The following is a 17,891-nucleotide window of genomic DNA, read 5'->3' on the forward strand; positions in this document are numbered from 1 at the left end:
TCACTGTTGGAGGGTCGGTGCTGAGGGAGCGCCGCACTGTGGGAGGGTCAGTGCTGAGCGAGCGCCGCACTGTGGGAGGGTCAGTGCTGAGCGAGCGCCGCACTGTGGGAGGGTCGGTGCTGAGGGAGTGCCGCACTGTGGGATGGTCGGTGCTGAGGGAGCGCCGCACTGTGGGAGGGTTGGTGCTGAGGGAGCACCGCACTGTGGGTGTAACTTACCAGGGAACGTTGGATTTTGGAACTGGGTCTAACAGCTTTTTATTTCCATCTCTTTTTTAACCAGGTTCCAATGAAAATAGGCAGGACGCAGACAGACATGGTGAGTGCGTTTGCAATGTTTAGTATTCTGGGCTCTCTGGAGACCTGGCATTGCGGAATGAACCTGGACAAGTGTCGGATCTCTCTGTGGGGGAGCATTTTAGGGAATAGTGATCATAGTTCTGTCTCCTTCACACTCGCACTTGGGTCAGTGCTGAGGGAGCGCCGCACTGTTGGAGGGTCACTGCGGAAGGAGTGCCGCACTGTGGGAGGGTCAGTGCTGAGGGAGCGCCGCACTGTGGGAGGGTCAGTGCTGAGGGAGCGCCGCACTGTGGGAGGGTCAGTGCTGAGGGACAGCCGCATTGTGCGAGGGTCGGTGCTGAGGGAGCGCCGCACTGTGGGAGGGTTGGTGCTGAGGGAACGCCGCACTGTGGGAGGGTCAGTGCTGAGGGAGCGCTGCACTGTGGGAGGGTCAGTGCTGAGGGAGCGCTGCACTGTGGGAGGGTCAGTGCTGAGAGAGCACCGCACTGTGGGAAGGTCAGTGCTGAGAGAGCACCGCATTGTGGGAGGGTCGGTGCTGAGGGAGCGCCGCACTGTGGGAGGGTCAGTGCTGATGGAGCGCCGCACTGTGGGAGTATTGGTGCTGAGGGAGCGCCGCACAGTGGGAATAACTTCCCAGGGAAGGGTGGATTTTGGGAACTGGGTCTAACAGTGTTTTATTTCCATCTATGTTTTATCCAGCTGATGAAGCTGAGGATATCACACACAAGGATGGTGAGCATGCTTGCAATGTTTCGTATTCTGGGCTCTCAGGAGATCTGGCATTGCGGAATGAACCTGGACAAGTGTCGGATCTCTCTGTGGGGGAGCATTTTAGGGAATAGTGATCATAGTTCTGTCTCCTTCACACTCGCACTTGGGTCAGTGCTGAGGGAGCGCCGCACTGTGGGAGGGTCAGTGCTGAGGGAGTGCCGCACTGTTGGAGGGTCAGTGCCGAGGGAGCGCCGCACTGTGGGAGGGTCAGTGCTGAGGGAGCACCGCACTGTGGGAGGGTCAGTGCCGAGGGAGTGCCGCACTGTGGGAGGGTCGGTGCTGAGGGAGAGCCGCTCTGTGGGAGGGTGAGTGCTGAGGGAGCGCCGCACTGTGGGACGGTCATTGCTGAGGTAGCACCGCACTGTGGGAGGGTCAGTGCTGAGGGAGCGTCACACTGTGGGAGGGTCAGTGCTGAGGGAGCACCGCACTGTGGGAGGGTCAGTGCTGAGGGAGCGCTGCACGGTGGGAGGGTCAGTGCTGAGGGAGAGCCGCATTGTGGGAGGGTCAGTGCTGAGGGAGCGCCGCACTGTGGGGGGGTCAGTGCCGAGGGAGCGCCGCATTGTGGGAGGGTCCGAACCGATGGAGCACCGCACTGTAGGTGGTCGGTGCTGAGGGAGAGCCACACTGAGGGAGAGTGAGTGCTGAGGGAGCGCCGCACTGTGGGAGGGTCAGTGCTGAGGGAGTGCCGCACTATGGGAGGGTCGGTGCTGAGGGAGCACCGCACTGTGGGAGGGTCAGTGCTGAGGGAGCGTCACACTGTGGGAGGGTCGGTGCTGAGGGAGTCCCGCACTGTGAGAGGGTCAGTGCTGAGGGAGCGCCGCACTGTGGGAGGGTCGGTGCTGAGGGAGTCCCGCACTGTGAGAGGGTCAGTGCTGAGGGAGTGCCGCACTGTGGGAAGGTCAGTCCTGAGGGAGCACCGCACTGTGGGAGGGTCGGTGCTGAGGGAGCACCGCAGTTTGGGAGGGTCAGTGCCGAGGGAGCGCCGCATTGTGGGAGGGTCGGAACCGATGGAGCACCGCACTGAGGGAGGGTCGGTGCTGAGGGAGCGCCGCACTGTGGGAGGGTCGGAATCGATGGAGCACCGCACTGTGGGAGGGTCGGTGCTGAGGGACCGCCGCACTGTGGGAGGGTCAGTGCTGAAGGAGCGCCGCACTGTGGGAGGGTCGGTGCTGAGGGAGCACCGCACTGTGGGAGGGTCGGTGCTGAGGGAGAGCCGCACTGTGGGAGTGTGAGTGCTGAGGGAGCGCCGCACTGTGGGAGGGTCAGTGCTGAGGGAGTGCCGCACTATGGGAGGGTCGGTGCTGAGGGAGCACCGCACTGTGGGAGGGTCAGTGCTGAGGGAGCGCGACACTGTGGGAGGGTCAGTGTTGAGGGAGCACCGCACTGTGGGAGGGTCAGTGCTGAGGGAGCGTCACACTGTGGGAGGGTCGGTGCTCAGGGAGTGCCGCACTGTGGGAGGGTCAGTGCTGAGGGAGCACCGCACTGTGGGAGGGTCAGTGCTGAGGGAGCGCCGCATTGTGCGAGGGTCGGTGCTGAGGGAGTGCCGCACTGTGGGAGGGTCGGTGCTGAGGGAGCGCCGCACTGTGGGAGGGTCAGTGCTGAGGGAGCGCCGCACTGTGGGAGGGTCAGTGCTGAGGGAGCGCCGCACTGTGGGAGGGTCAGTGCTGAGGGAGCGTCGCACTGTGGGAGGGTCAGTGCTGAGGGAGCGCCGCATTGTGCGAGGGTCGGTGCTGAGGGAGTGCCGCACTGTGGGAGGGTCGGTGCTGAGGGAGCGCCGCACTGTGGGAGGGTCGGTGCTGAGGGAGCGCCGCACTGTGGGAGGGTCAGTGCTGAGGGAGCGCCGCACTGTGGGAGGGTCAGTGCTGAGGGAGCGCCGCACTGTGGGAGGGTCAGTGCTGAGGGAGCGTCACACTGTGGGAGGGTCCGTGCTGAGGGAGCGCCGCACTGTGGGAGGGTCGGTGCTGAGGGAGCGCCGCACTGTGGGAGGGTCAGTGCTGAGGGAGTGCCGCACTGTGGGAGGGTCAGTGCTGAGGGAGCGCGGCACTGTGGGAGGGTCAGTGCTGAGGGAGCACCGCACTGTGGGAGGGTCAGTGCTGAGGGAGCACCGCACTGTGGGAGGGTCGGTGCTGAGGGAGTCCCGCACTGTGAGAGGGTCGGTGCTGAGGGAGCACCGCACTTTGGGAGGGTCAGTGCCGAGGGAGCGCCGCATTGTGGGAGGGTCGGAACCGATGGAGCACCGCACTGAGGGAGGGTCGGTGCTGAGGGAGCGCCGCACTGTGGGAGGGTCGGAATCGATGGAGCACCGCACTGTGGGAGGGTCGGTGCTGAGGGACCGCCGCACTGTGGGAGGGTCAGTGCTGAAGGAGCGCCGCACTGTGGGAGGGTCAGTGCTGAGGGAGCGCCGCACTGTGAGAGGGTCAGTGCTGAGGGAGCACCGCACTGTGGGAGGGTTGGTGCTGAGGGAGCGCCGCAATGTGGGAGGGTCAGTGCTGAAGGATCGCCGCACTATGTGAAGGTCAGTGCTGAGGGAGCGCCGCACTGTGGGAGGGTCAGTGCTGAGGGATCCCCGCACTGTGGGAGGGTTGGTGCTGGGGGAGCGCCGCACTGTGGGAGGGTCGGTGCTGAGGGAGTGCCGCACTGTGGGAGGGTCAGTGCTGAGGGATCACCGCACTGCGGGAGGGTTGGTGCTGAGGGAGCGCCGCACTGTGGGAGGGTCAGTGCTGAGGGAGCGCCGCACTGTGGGAGGGTCAGTGCTGAGGGAGCACCGCACTGTGGGAGGGTTGGTGCTGAGGGAGCGCCGCACTGTGGGAGGGTCGGTGCTGAGGGAGTGCCGCACTGTGGGAGGGTCAGTGCTGAGGGAGTGCCGCACTGTGGGAGGGTTGGAGCTGAGGGAGCACCGCACTATGGGAGGGTCAGTGCTGAGGGAGTGCCTCACTGTTGGAGGTTCTGCTGAGGGAGCGCCGCACTGTGGGAGGGTCAGTGCTGAGGGAGCGCCGCACTGTGGGCGGGTCAGTGCTGAGGGAGCGCCGCACTGTGGGCGGGTCAGTGCTGAGGGAGCGCCGCACTGTGGGAGGGTCAGTGCTGAGGGATTGCCGCACTGTGGCAGGGTCAGTGCTGAGGGAGCGCCGCACTGTGGGAGGGTCAGTGCTGAGGGAGTGCTGCACTGTGGGAGGGTCAGTGCTGAGGGAGCGCCGCACTGTGGGAGGGTCGGTGCTGAGGGAGCACCGCACTGTGGGAGGGTCAGTGCCGAGGGAGCGCCGCACTGTGGGAGGGTCAGTGCTGAGGGAGCACCGCACTGTGGGAGGGTCTGTGCTGAGGGAGCGCCGCACTGTGGGAGGGTCTGTGCTGAGGGAGCACCGCACTGTGGGAGGGTCAGTGCCGAGGGAGTGCCGCACTGTGGGAGGGTCTGTGCTGAGGGAGCGTCGCACTGTGGGAGGGTCAGTGCTGAGGGAGCACCGCACTGTGGGAGGGTCAGTGCTGAGGGAGCGCCGCACTGTGGGAGGGTCTGTGCTGAGGGAGCACCGCACTGTGGGAGGGTCAGTGCTGAGGGAGTGCCGCACTGTGGGAGGGTCTGTGCTGAGGGAGCGCCGCACTGTTGGAGGGTCAGTGCCGAGGGAGTGCCGCACTGTGTGAGGGTCGGTGCTGAGGGAGTGCCACACTGTGGGAAGGTTGGTGCTGAGGGAGGGCCACACTGTGGGAGGGTCTGTGCTGAGGGAGCGCCGCACTGTGGGAGGGTCAGTGCTGAGGGAGCACCGCACTGTGGGAGGGTCAGTGCTGAGGGAGCGCCGCACTGTGGGAGGGTCTGTGCTGAGGGAGCACCGCACTGTGGGAAGGTCAGTGCTGAGGGAGCGCCGCACTGTGGGAGGGTCTGTGCTGAGGGAGCGCCGCACTGTTGGAGGGTCAGTGCCGAGGGAGTGCCGCACTGTGTGAGGGTCGGTGCTGAGGGAGTGCCACACTGTGGGAAGGTTGGTGCTGAGGGAGGGCCACACTGTGGGAGGGTTGGTGCTGAGGGAGCACCGCACTGTGGCTGTAACTTACCAGGGAACGTTGGATTTTGGAACTGGGTCTAACAGCTTTTTATTTCCATCTGTTTTTTAACCAGCTTCCAATGAAAATAGGCAGGACGCAGATAGTCATGGTGAGTGTGTTTGCAATGTTTAGTATTCTAGGCTGTCTGGAGACCTGGCATTGCAGAATGAAACTTGGTAATTTTCGGATTTCGATGTAGGGGAGCATTTTAGGGAATAGTGATCATAGTTCTATCTCCGTCACACTCGCGCTCGGGTCAGTGCTGAGGGAGCGCCGCACTGTTGGAGGGTCAGTGCTGAAGGAGCGCCGCACTGTGGGAGGGTCAGTGCTGAGGGACAGCCGCATTGTGCGAGGGTCGGTGCTGAGGGAGCGCCGCACTGTGGGAGGGTCGGTGCTGAGGGAACGCCGCACTGTGGGAGGGTCAGTGCTGAGGGACCGCCGCACTGTGGGAGGGTTGGTGCTGAGGGAGTGCCGCACTGTTGGAGGGTCAGTGCTGAGGGAGGACCGCACTGTGGGAGGGTCTGTGCTGAGGGAGCGCCGCACTGTGGGAGGGTAAGTGCTGAGGGAGCGCCGCACTGTGGGAGGGTAAGTGCTGAGGGAGCGCCGCACTGTGGGACGGTCAGTGCCGAGGGAGCGCCGCACTGTGGCAGGGACAGTGCTGAGGCAGCGCCGCACTGTGGGAGGGTCAGTGCTGAGGGAACACGGCACTGTGGGAGGGTCAGTACTGAGGGAGCGCCGCACTGTGGGAGGGTTGGTGCTGAGGGAGCGCCGCATTGTGTGAGGGCTAGTGCTGAGGGAGCGCCGCAGTGTAGGAGGGTCGGTGCCGAGGGAGCGCCGCAGTGTGGGAGGGTCGGTGCCGAGGGAGCTCCGCACTGTGGGAGGGACAGTGCTGAGGGACAGCCGGACTGTTGGAGGGTCAGTGCTGAGAGAGCGCCGCACTGTGGGAGGGTCGGTGCTGAGGGAGCGCCGCAATGTGACAGGGTCAGTGCTGAAGGAGCGCCGCACTGTGTGAGGGTCAGTGCTGAGGGACAGCTGCACTGTTGGAGGGTCAGTGCTGAGGGATCGCTGCACTGTGGGAGGGTCAGTGCTGAGGGAGCACCGCAGTGTGGGAGCATCAGTGCTGAGGGAACACCGCACTGTGGGAGGGTTGGTGCTGAGGGAGCGCCGCACTGTGGGAGGGTCAGTGCTGAGGGAGTGCCGCACTGTGGGAGGGTTGGAGCTGAGGGAGCGCCGCACTGTGGGAGGGTCAGTGCTGAGGGAGTGCCTCACTGTTGGAGGGTCTGCTGAGGGAGTGCCGCACTGTGGGCGGGTCAGTGCTGAGGGAGCGCCGCACTGTGGGCGGGTCAGTGCTGAGGGAGCGCCGCACTGTGGGAGGGTCAGTGCTGAGGGAGCGCCGCACTGTGGGAGGGTCAGTGCTGAGGGAGTGCTGCACTTTGGGAGGGTCAGTGCTGAGGGAGCACCGCACTGTGGGAGGGTCTGTGCTGAGGGAGCACCGCACTTTGGGAGGGTCAGTGCCGAGGGAGTGCCGCACTGTGGGAGGGTCTGTGCTGAGGGAGCGCCGCACTGTGGGAGGGTCAGTGCTGAAGGAGCACCGCACTGTGGGAGGGTCAGTGCTGAGGGAGCGCCGCACTGTGGGAGGGTCTGTGCTGAGGGAGCGCCGCACTGTGGGAGGGTCAGTGCTGAGGGAGCACTGCACTGTGGGAGGGTCAGTGCTGAGGGAGCGCCGCACTGTGGGAGGGTCTGTGCTGAGGGAGTGCCGCACTGTGTGAGGGTCGGTGCTGAGGGAGTGCCACACTGTGGGAAGGTTGGTGCTGAGGGACCGCCGCACTGTGGGAGGGTTGGTGCTGAGGGAGTGCCGCACTGCTGGAGGGTCAGTGCTGAGGGAGGACCGCACTGTGGGAGGGTCTGTGCTGAGGGAGCGCCGCACTGTGGGAGGGTCAGTGCTGAGGCAGCGCCGCACTGTGGGAGGGTCAGTGCTGAGGGACCGCCGCACTGTGGGAGGGTTGGTGCTGAGGGAGTGCCGCACTGCTGGAGGGTCAGTGCTGAGGGAGGACCGCACTGTGGGAGGGTCTGTGCTGAGGAAGCGCCGCACTGTGGGAGGGTCAGTGCTGAGGCAGCGCCGCACTGTGGGAGGGTCAGTACTGAGGGAGCGCCGCATTGTGTGAGGGCTAGTGCTGAGGGAGCGCCGCACTGTGGGAGGGTCAGTGCTGAGGGAGCGCCGCAGTGTGGGAGGGTCGGTGCCGAGGGAGCTCCGCACTGTGGGAGGGTCAGTGCTGAGGGACAGCCGCACTGTTGGGGGGTCAGTGGTGAGACAGCGCCGCACTGTGGGAGGGTCGGTGCTGAGGGAGCGCCGCAACGTGGCAGGGTCAGTGCTGAAGGAGCGCCGCAATGTGGCAGGGTCAGTGCTGAGGGACAGCTGCACTGTTGGAGGGTCAGTGCTGAGGGAGCACCGCACTGTGGGAGGGTCGGTGCTGAGGGAGCGCCGCACTGTGTGAGGGTCAGTGCTGAGGGAGCGCTGCACTGTGGGAGGGTCAGTGCTGAGGGATCGCTGCACTGTGGGAGGGTCAGTGCTGAGGGAGCACCGCAGTGTGGGAGCGTCAGTGCTGAGGGAGCACTGCACTGTGGGAGGGTCACTGCTGAGGGAGTGACGCACTGTGGGAGGGAGAGTGCTGAGGGAGTGCCGCACTGTGGGAGGGTCAGTGCTGAGGGAGCGCCACACTGTGGGAGGGTCGGTGCTGAGGGAGCGCCGCACTGTGGGAGGGTCAGTGCTGAGGGAGCACCGCACTGTGGGACGGTCAGTGCTAAGGGAGCACCGCACTGTGGGAGGGTCAGTGCTGAGGGAGCACCGCACTGTGGGAGGGTCAGTGCTGAGGGAGCACCGCACTGTGGGAGGGTCAGTGCTGAGGGAGCACCGCACTGTGGGGCGGTCCGTGCTAAGGGAGCACCGCACTGTGGGAGGGTCAGTGCTGAGGGAGCACCGCACTGTGGGAGGGTCAGTGCTGAGGGAGCGCCGCACTTTGAGAGTAACTTACTAGGAAACGTTGGATTTTGGAACGGGGTCTAACAGCGTTTTATTTCCATTTGATTTTTAACCAGGTTCCAGTGAATTTTCGCACAAAGTAGACAGACGTGGTGAGTGTGTTTGCAGTGTTTCGTATTCAGGGCTCTCAGGAGATCTGGCTTTGCGGAATGAACCTGGACAAGTGTCGGATCGCTCTGTGGGGGAGCATTTTAGGGAATAGTGATCATAATTCTGTCACCTTCACACTCGCACTCGGGTCAGTGCTGAGGGAGCGCCGCACTGTGGGAGGGTCAGTGCTGAGGGAGTACCACACTGTGTGAGGGTCGGTGCTGAGGGAGCACGGCACTGTGGGAGGGTCAGTACTGAGGGAGCGCCGCACTGTGGGAGGATCGCTGCTGAGGGAGCGCCGCATTGTGTGAGGGCTAGTGCTGAGGGAGCGCTGCACTGTCAGAGGGTCCGTGCTGAGGGAATGCCGCACTGTGGGAGGGTCGGTGCTGAGGGAGCGCCGCATTGTGTGAGGGCTAGTGCTGAGCGAGCGCCACACTGTGGGACGGTCAGTGCTGAGGGAGCGCCGCACTGTGGGAGGGTCAGTGCTGAGGGAGCACCGCAGTGTGGGAGGGTCGGTGCCGAGGGAGCGCCGCAGTGTGAGAGGGTCGGTGCCGAGGGAGCTCCGCACTGTGGGAGGGTCAGTGCTGAGGGACAGCCGCACTGTTGGAGGGTCAGTGGTGAGAGACAGCCGCACTGTTGGAGGGTCAGTGCTGAGAGAGCGCCACACTGTGGGAGGGTCGGTGCTGAGGGAGCGCCGCAATGTGGCAGGGTCAGTGCTGAAGGAGCGCCGCACTGTGTGAGGGTCAGTGCTGAGGGACAGCTGCACTGTTGGAGGGTCAGTGCTGAGGGAGCGCCGCACTGTGGGAGGGTCGGTGCTGAGGGAGCGCCGCACTGTGTGAGGGTCAGTGCTGAGGGAGCGCCGCACTGTGGGAGGGTCAGTGCTGAGGGATCGCTGCACTGTGGGAGGGTCAGTGCTGAGGGAGCACCGCAGTGTGGGAGCGTCAGTGCTGAGGGAGCACTGCACTGTGGGAGGGTCACTGCTGAGGGAGTGACGCACTGTGGGAGGGAGAGTGCTGAGGGAGTGCCGCACTGTGGGAGGGTCAGTGCTGAGGGAGCACCGCACTGTGGGAGGGTCGGTGCTGAGGGACAGCTGCACTGTTGGAGGGTCAGTGCTGAGGGAGCGCCGCACTGTGGGAGGGTCGGTGCTGAGGGAGCGCCGCACTGTGTGAGGGTCAGTGCTGAGGGTGCGCCGCACTGTGGGAGGGTCAGTGCTGAGGGATCGCTGCACTGTGGGAGGGTCAGTGCTGAGGGAGCACCGCATTGTGGGAGCGTCAGTGCTGAGGGAGCACTGCACTGTGGGAGGGTCACTGCTGAGGGAGTGAAGCACTGTGGGAGGGAGAGTGCTGAGGGAGTGCCGCACTGTGGGAGGGTCAGTGCTGAGGGAGCGCCGCACTGTGGGAGGGTCGGTGCTGAGGGAGCGCCGCACTGTGGGAGGGTCAGTGCTGAGGGAGCACCGCACTGTGGGACGGTCAGTGCTAAGGGAGCACCGCACTGTGGGAGGGTCAGTGCTGAGGGAGCACCGCACTGTGGGAGGGTCAGTGCTGAGGGAGCACTGCACTGTGGGAGGGTCACTGCTGAGGGAGTGACGCACTGTGGGAGGGTCAGTGCTGAGGGAGCGCCGCACTTTGAGAGTAACTTACTAGGAAACGTTGGATTTTGGAACGGGGTCTAACAGCGTTTTATTTCCATTTGATTTTTAACCAGGTTCCAGTGAATTTTCGCACAAAGCAGACAGACGTGGTGAGTGTGTTTGCAGTGTTTCGTATTCAGGGCTCTCAGGAGATCTGGCTTTGCGGAATGAACCTGGACAAGTGTCGGATCGCTCTGTGGGGGAGCATTTTAGGGAATAGTGATCATAATTCTGTCGCCTTCACACTCGCACTCGGGTCAGTGCTGAGGGAGCGCCGCACTGTGGGAGGGTCAGTGCTGAGGGAGGACCGCACTGTGAGAGGGTCAGTGCTCAGGGAGCGCCGCACTGTGGGAGGGTCAGTGCAGAGGGAGCGCCGCACTGTGGGACGGTCAGTGCCAAGGGAGCGCTGCACTGTGGTAGGGTCAGTGCTGAGGGAGTACCACACTGTGTGAGGGTTGGTGCTGAGGGAGCACGGCACTGTGGGAGGGTCAGTACTGAGGGAGCGCCGCACTGTGGGAGGGTCGGTGCTGAGGGAGCGCCGCATTGTGTGAGGGCTAGTGCTGAGGGAGCGCCGCACTGTCGGAGGGTCCGTGCTGAGGGAATGCCGCACTGTGGGAGGGTTTGTGCCGAGGGAGCTCCGCACTGTGGGAGGGTCGGTGCCGAGGGAGCACCACAATGAGGGAGGGTCAGTGCTGAGGGAGCGCCGCACTGTGGGAGGGTCAGTGCTGAGGGAGCGCCGCACTCTGGGAGGGTCAGTGCAGAGGGAGCACCGCACTGTGGGGGGGGGTCAGTGCTGATGGAGCGCCGCACTGTGAGAGTGTTTGTGTTGAGGGAGCGCCGCACTGTGGGAGGGTCAGTGCTGAGGGAGCGCCGCAGTGTGGGAGGGTCGGTGCCGAGGGAGCGCCACAGTGTGGGAGGTTCGGTGCCGAGGGAGCTCCGCACTGTGGGAGGGTCGGTGCCGAGGGAGCACCACAATGAGGGAGGGTCAGTGCTGAGGGAGCACCGCACTGTGGGAGGGTCAGTGCTGAGGGAGCGCCGCACTGTGGGAGGGTCAGTGCTGAGGGAGCACTGCACTGTGGGAGGGTCACTGCTGAGGGAGTGACGCACTGTGGGAGGGTCAGTGCTGAGGGAGCGCCGCACTTTGAGAGTAACTTACTAGGAAACGTTGGATTTTGGAACGGGGTCTAACAGCGTTTTATTTCCATTTGACTTTTAACCAGGTTCCAGTGAATTTTCGCACAAAGCAGACAGACGTGGTGAGTGTGTTTGCAGTGTTTCGTATTCAGGGCTCTCAGGAGATCTGGCTTTGCGGAATGAACCTGGACAAGTCTCGGATCGCTCTGTGGGGGAGCATTTTAGGGAATAGTGATCATAATTCTGTCGCCTTCACACTCGCACTCGGGTCAGTGCTGAGGGAGCGCCGCACTGTGGGAGGGTCAGTGCTGAGGGAGGACCGCACTGTGAAAGGGTCAGTGCTGAGGGAGCGCCGCACTGTGGGAGGGTCAGTGCTGAGGGAGCGCCGCACTGTGGGACGGTCAGTGCCGAGGGAGCGCCGCACTGTGGTAGGGTCAGTGCTGAGGGAGTACCACACTGTGTGAGGGTCGGTGCTGAGGGAGCACGGCACTGTGGGAGGGTCAGTACTGAGGGAGCGCCGCACTGTGGGAGGGTCGGTGCTGAGGGAGCGCCGCATTGTGTGAGGGCTAGTGCTGAGGGAGCGCCGCACTGTCAGAGGGTCCGTGCTGAGGGAATGCCGCACTGTGGGAGGGTCGGTGCTGAGGGAGCGCCACAGTGTGGGAGGGTCGGTGCTGACGGAGCGCCACACTGTGGGAGGGTCGGTGCTGAGGGAGCGCCGCATTGTGTGAGGGCTAGTGCTGAGGGAGCGCCGCACTGTGGGATGGTCAGTGCTGAGGGAGCGCCGCACTGTGGGAGGGTCAGTGCTGAGGGAGCGCCGCAGTGTGGGAGGGTCGGTGCCGAGGGAGCGCCGCAGTGTGGGAGGGTCGGTGCCGAGGGAGCTCCGCACTGTGGGAGGGTCAGTGCTGAGGGACAGCCGCACTGTTGGAGGGTCAGTGGTGAGAGACAGCCGCACTGTTGGAGGGTCAGTGCTGAGAGAGCGCCACACTGTGGGAGGGTCGGTGCTGAGGGAGCGCCGCAATGTGGCAGGGTCAGTGCTGAATGAGCGCCGCACTGTGTGAGGGTCAGTGCTGAGGGACAGCTGCACTGTTGGAGGGTCAGTGCAGAGGGAGCGCCGCACTGTGGGAGGGTCGGTGCTGAGGGAGCGCCGCACTGTGTGAGGGTCAGTGCTGAGGGAGCGCCGCACTGTGGGAGGGTCAGTGCTGAGGGATCGCTGCACTGTGGGAGGGTCAGTGCTGAGGGAGCACCGCAGTGTGGGAGCGTCAGTGCTGAGGGAGCACTGCACTGTGGGAGGGTCACTGCTGAGGGAGTGACGCACTGTGGGAGGGAGAGTGCTGAGGGAGTGCCGCACTGTGGGAGGGTCAGTGCTGAGGGAGCGCCGCACTGTGGGAGGGTCGGTGCTGAGGGAGCGCCGCACTGTGGGAGGGTCAGTGCTGAGGGAGCACCGCACTGTGGGACGGTCAGTGCTAAGGGAGCACCGCACTGTGGGAGGGTCAGTGCTGAGGGAACACTGCACTGTGGGAGGGTCACTGCTGAGGGAGTGACGCACTGTGGGAGGGTCAGTGCTGAGGGAGCGCCGCACTTTAAGAGTAACTTACTAGGAAACGTTGGATTTTGGAACGGGGTCTAACAGCGTTTTATTTCCATTTGATTTTTAACCAGGTTCCAGTGAATTTTCGCACAAAGCAGACAGACGTGGTGAGTGTGTTTGCAGTGTTTCGTATTCAGGGCTCTCAGGAGATCTGGCTTTGCGGAATGAACCTGGACAAGTCTCGGATCGCTCTGTGGGGGAGCATTTTAGGGAATAGTGATCATAATTCTGTCGCCTTCACACTCGCACTCGGGTCAGTGCTGAGGGAGCGCCGCACTGTGGGAGGGTCAGTGCTGATGGAGGACCGCACTGTGAGAGGGTCAGTGCTGAGGGAGCGCCGCACTGTGGGAGGGTCAGTGCAGAGGGAGCGCCGCACTGTGGGACGGTCAGTGCCGAGGGAGCGCCGCACTGTGGTAGGGTCAGTGCTGAGGGAGTACCACACTGTGTGAGGGTCGGTGCTGAGGGAGCACGGCACTGTGGGAGGGTCAGTACTGAGGGAGCGCCGCACTGTGGGAGGGTCGGTGCTGAGGGAGCGCCGCATTGTGTGAGGGCTAGTGCTGAGGGAGCGCCGCACTGTCGGAGGGTCCGTGCTGAGGGAATGCCGCACTGTGGGAGGGTCGGTGCCGAGGGAGCTCCGCACTGTGGGAGGGTCGGTGCCGAGGGAGCACCACAATGAGGGAGGGTCAGTGCTGAGGGAGCGCCGCACTGTGGGAGGGTCAGTGCTGAGGGAGCGCCACACTCTGGGAGGGTCAGTGCAGAGGGAGCACCGCACTGTGGGGGGGGGGTCAGTGCTGATGGAGCGCCGCACTGTGAGAGTGTTTGTGTTGAGGGAGCGCCGCACTGTGGGAGGGTCAGGGCTGAGGGAGCGCCGCAGTGTGGGAGGGTCGGTGCCGAGGGAGCGCCGCAGTGTGGGAGGGTCGGTGCCGAGGGAGCTCCGCACTGTGGGAGGGTCGGTGCCGAGGGAGCACCACAATGAGGGAGGGTCAGTGCTGAGGGAGCGCCGCACTGTGGGAGGGTCAGTGCTGAGGGAGCGCCGCACTGTGGGAGGGTCAGTGCGGAGGGAGCGCCGCATTGTAGGAGGGTCAGTGCTGAGGGAGCACCGCACTGTGGGAGGGTCAGTGCTGAGGGAGCACTGCACTGTGGGAGGGTCACTGCTGAGGGAGTGACGCACTGTGGGAGGGTCAGTGCTGAGGGAGCGCCGCACTTTGAGAGTAACTTACTAGGAAACGTTGGATTTTGGAACGGGGTCTAACAGCGTTTTATTTCCATTTGATTTTTAACCAGGTTCCAGTGAATTTTCGCACAAAGCAGACAGACGTGGTGAGTGTGTTTGCAGTGTTTCGTATTCAGGGCTCTCAGGAGATCTGGCTTTGCGGAATGAACCTGGACAAGTCTCGGATCGCTCTGTGGGGGAGCATTTTAGGGAATAGTGATCATAATTCTGTCGCCTTCACACTCGCACTCGGGTCAGTGCTGAGGGAGCGCCGCACTGTGGGAGGGTCAGTGCTGAGGGAGGACCGCACTGTGAAAGGGTCAGTGCTGAGGGAGCGCCGCACTGTGGGAGGGTCAGTGCTGAGGGAGCGCCGCACTGTGGGACGGTCAGTGCCGAGGGAGCGCCGCACTGTGGTAGGGTCAGTGCTGAGGGAGTACCACACTGTGTGAGGGTCGGTGCTGAGGGAGCACGGCACTGTGGGAGGGTCAGTACTGAGGGAGCGCCGCACTGTGGGAGGGTCGGTGCTGAGGGAGCGCCGCATTGTGTGAGGGCTAGTGCTGAGGGAGCGCCGCACTGTCAGAGGGTCCGTGCTGAGGGAATGCCGCACTGTGGGAGGGTCGGTGCTGAGGGAGCGCCACAGTGTGGGAGGGTCGGTGCTGAGGGAGCGCCACACTGTGGGAGGGTCGGTGCTGAGGGAGCGCCGCATTGTGTGAGGGCTAGTGCTGAGGGAGCGCCGCACTGTGGGACGGTCAGTGCTGAGGGAGCGCCGCACTGTGGGAGGGTCAGTGCTGAGGGAGCGCCGCAGTGTGGGAGGGTCGGTGCCGAGGGAGCGCCGCAGTGTGGGAGGGTCGGTGCCGAGGGAGCTCCGCACTGTGGGAGGGTCAGTGCTGAGGGACAGCCGCACTGTTGGAGGGTCAGTGGTGAGAGACAGCCGCACTGTTGGAGGGTCAGTGCTGAGAGAGCGCCACACTGTGGGAGGGTCGGTGCTGAGGGAGCGCCGCAATGTGGCAGGGTCAGTGCTGAATGAGCGCCGCACTGTGTGAGGGTCAGTGCTGAGGGACAGCTGCACTGTTGGAGGGTCAGTGCAGAGGGAGCGCCGCACTGTGGGAGGGTCGGTGCTGAGGGAGCGCCGCACTGTGTGAGGGTCAGTGCTGAGGGAGCGCCGCACTGTGGGAGGGTCAGTGCTGAGGGATCGCTGCACTGTGGGAGGGTCAGTGCTGAGGGAGCACCGCAGTGTGGGAGCGTCAGTGCTGAGGGAGCACTGCACTGTGGGAGGGTCACTGCTGAGGGAGTGACGCACTGTGGGAGGGAGAGTGCTGAGGGAGTGCCGCACTGTGGGAGGGTCAGTGCTGAGGGAGCACCGCACTGTGGGAGGGTCAGTGCTGAGGGAGCACTGCACTGTGGGAGGGTCACTGCTGAGGGAGTGACGCACTGTGGGAGGGTCAGTGCTGAGGGAGCGCCGCACTTTGAGAGTAACTTACTAGGAAACGTTGGATTTTGGAACGGGGTCTAACAGCGTTTTATTTCCATTTGATTTTTAACCAGGTTCCAGTGAATTTTCGCACAAAGCAGACAGACGTGGTGAGTGTGTTTGCAGTGTTTCGTATTCAGGGCTCTCAGGAGATCTGGCTTTGCGGAATGAACCTGGACAAGTCTCGGATCGCTCTGTGGGGGAGCATTTTAGGGAATAGTGATCATAATTCTGTCGCCTTCACACTCGCACTCGGGTCAGTGCTGAGGGAGCGCCGCACTGTGGGAGGGTCAGTGCTGAGGGAGGACCGCACTGTGAAAGGGTCAGTGCTGAGGGAGCGCCGCACTGTGGGAGGGTCAGTGCTGAGGGAGCGCCGCACTGTGGGACGGTCAGTGCCGAGGGAGCGCCGCACTGTGGTAGGGTCAGTGCTGAGGGAGTACCACACTGTGTGAGGGTCGGTGCTGAGGGAGCACGGCACTGTGGGAGGGTCAGTACTGAGGGAGCGCCGCACTGTGGGAGGGTCGGTGCTGAGGGAGCGCCGCATTGTGTGAGGGCTAGTGCTGAGGGAGCGCCGCACTGTGGGACGGTCAGTGCTGAGGGAGCGCCGCACTGTGGGAGGGTCAGTGCTGAGGGAGTGCCTCAGTGTGGGAGGGTCGGTGCCGAGGGAGCGCCGCAGTGTGGGAGGGTCGGTGCCGAGGGAGCTCCGCACTGTGGGAGGGTCAGTGCTGAGGGACAGCCGCACTGTTGGAGGGTCAGTGGTGAGAGACAGCCGCACTGTTGGAGGGTCAGTGCTGAGAGAGCGCCACACTGTGGGAGGGTCGGTGCTGAGGGAGCGCCGCAATGTGGCAGGGTCAGTGCTGAAGGAGCGCCGCACTGTGGGAGGGTCAGTGCTGAGGGATCGCTGCACAGTGGGAGGGTCAGTGCTGAGGGAGCACCGCAGTGTGGGAGCGTCAGTGCTGAGGGAGCACTGCACTGTGGGAGGGTCACTGCTGAGGGAGTGACGCACTGTGGGAGGGAGAGTGCTGAGGGAGTGCCGCACTGTGGGAGGGTCAGTGCTGAGGGAGCACCGCACTGTGGGAGTGTCGGTGCTGAGGGAGCGCCGCACTGTGGGAGGGTCAGTGCTGAGGGAGCACCGCACTGTGGGACGGTCAGTGCTGAGGGAGCACCGCACTGTTGGAGGGTCAGTGCTGAGGGAGCACCGCACTGTGGGAGGGTCAGTGCTGAGGAAGCACTGCACTGTGGGAGGGTCACTGCTGAGGGAGTGACGGACTGTGGGAGGGTCAGTGCTGAGGGAGCGCCGCACTTTGAGAGTAACTTACTAGGGAACGTTGGATTTTGGAACGGGGTCTAACAGCGTTTTATTTCCATTTGATTTTTAACCAGGTTCCAGTGAATTTTCGCACAAAGCAGACAGACGTGGTGAGTGTGTTTGCAGTGTTTCGTATTCAGGGCTCTCAGGAGATCTGGCTTTGCGGAATGAACCTGGACAAGTCTCGGATCGCTCTGTGGGGGAGCATTTTAGGGAATAGTGATCATAATTCTGTCGCCTTCACACTCGCACTCGGGTCAGTGCTGAGGGAGCGCCGCACTGTGGGAGGGTCAGTGCTGAGGGAGGACCGCACTGTGAGAGGGTCAGTGCTCAGGGAGCGCCGCACTGTGGGAGGGTCAGTGCAGAGGGAGCGCCGCACTGTGGGACGGTCAGTGCCGAGGGAGCGCCGCACTGTGGTAGGGTCAGTGCTGAGGGAGTACCACACTGTGTGAGGGTCGGTGCTGAGGGAGCACGGCACTGTGGGAGTGTCAGTACTGAGGGAGCGCCGCACTGTGGGAGGGTCGGTGCTGAGGGAGCGCCGCACTGTGGGAGGGTCAGTGCGGAGGGAGCGCCGCATTGTGGGAGGGTCAGTGCTGAGGGAGCGCCGCACTGTGGGAGGGCCAGTGCTGAGGGAGCGCCGCACTGTGGGAGGGTCAGTGCTGAGGGAGCATCACACTTTGGGAGGGTCAGTGCTGAGGGAGCGCCGCACTGTGGGAGGGTCAGTGCTGAGGGAGCACCGTACTGTGGGAGAGTCAGTGCTGAGGGAGCACCGCACTGTGGGTGGGTCAGTGCGAAGGGAGCACCGTACTGTGGGAGGGTCAGTGCTGAGGGAGCGCCGCACTGTCGGAGGGTCAGTGCTGAGGGAGCACCGTACTGTGGGAGGGTCAGTGCTGAGGGAGCACCGCACTGTGGGTGGGTCAGTGCTGAGGGAGCACCGCACTGTGGGTGGGTCAGTGCTGAGGGAGCGCCGCACTGTGGGAGGGTCAGTGCTGAGGGAGCGCCGCACTGTGGGAGGGTCAGTGCTGAGGGAGCGCCGCACTGTGGGAGGGTCAGTGCTGAGGGAGTGCCGCACTGTGGGAGGGTCAGTGCTGAGGGAGTGCCGCACTGTCGGAGGGTCAGTGCTGAGGGAGCAGAGCACTGTGGGAGGGTCAGTGCTGAGGGAGTGCCGCACTGTCGGAGGGTCAGTGCTGAGGGAGCACCGTACTGTGGGAGGGTCGGTGCTGAGGGAGCGCCGCACTGTCGGAGTGTCAGTGCTGAGGGAGCACCGTACTGTGGGAGGGTCGGTGCTGAGGGAGCGCCGCACTGTCGAAGGGTCAG

The 17,891-nt window shown here is 64.0% G+C and overlaps 1 protein-coding gene across 1 annotated transcript in view; it reads left to right on the forward strand.

Moving 5' to 3' along the window:
- Window positions 1-1,037: 1,037 nt before the first annotated feature.
- Window positions 1,038-17,891, forward strand: part of LOC145339510 (haptoglobin-like) — an 85,758-nt gene continuing 68,904 nt past the window's right edge. Inside the window, exon 1 of the mRNA XM_080183988.1 lies at window positions 1,038-1,104. Coding sequence (XP_080040114.1) covers window positions 1,038-1,104 — 67 coding nt within the window. The remainder of the gene's footprint in view (window positions 1,105-17,891) is intronic.

This window comes from Carcharhinus amblyrhynchos, unplaced genomic scaffold (assembly GCF_965287045.1).
Source record: "Carcharhinus amblyrhynchos unplaced genomic scaffold, sCarAmb.v2.hapA scaffold_511, whole genome shotgun sequence".
Classification (NCBI taxonomy): domain Eukaryota; kingdom Metazoa; phylum Chordata; class Chondrichthyes; order Carcharhiniformes; family Carcharhinidae; genus Carcharhinus; species Carcharhinus amblyrhynchos.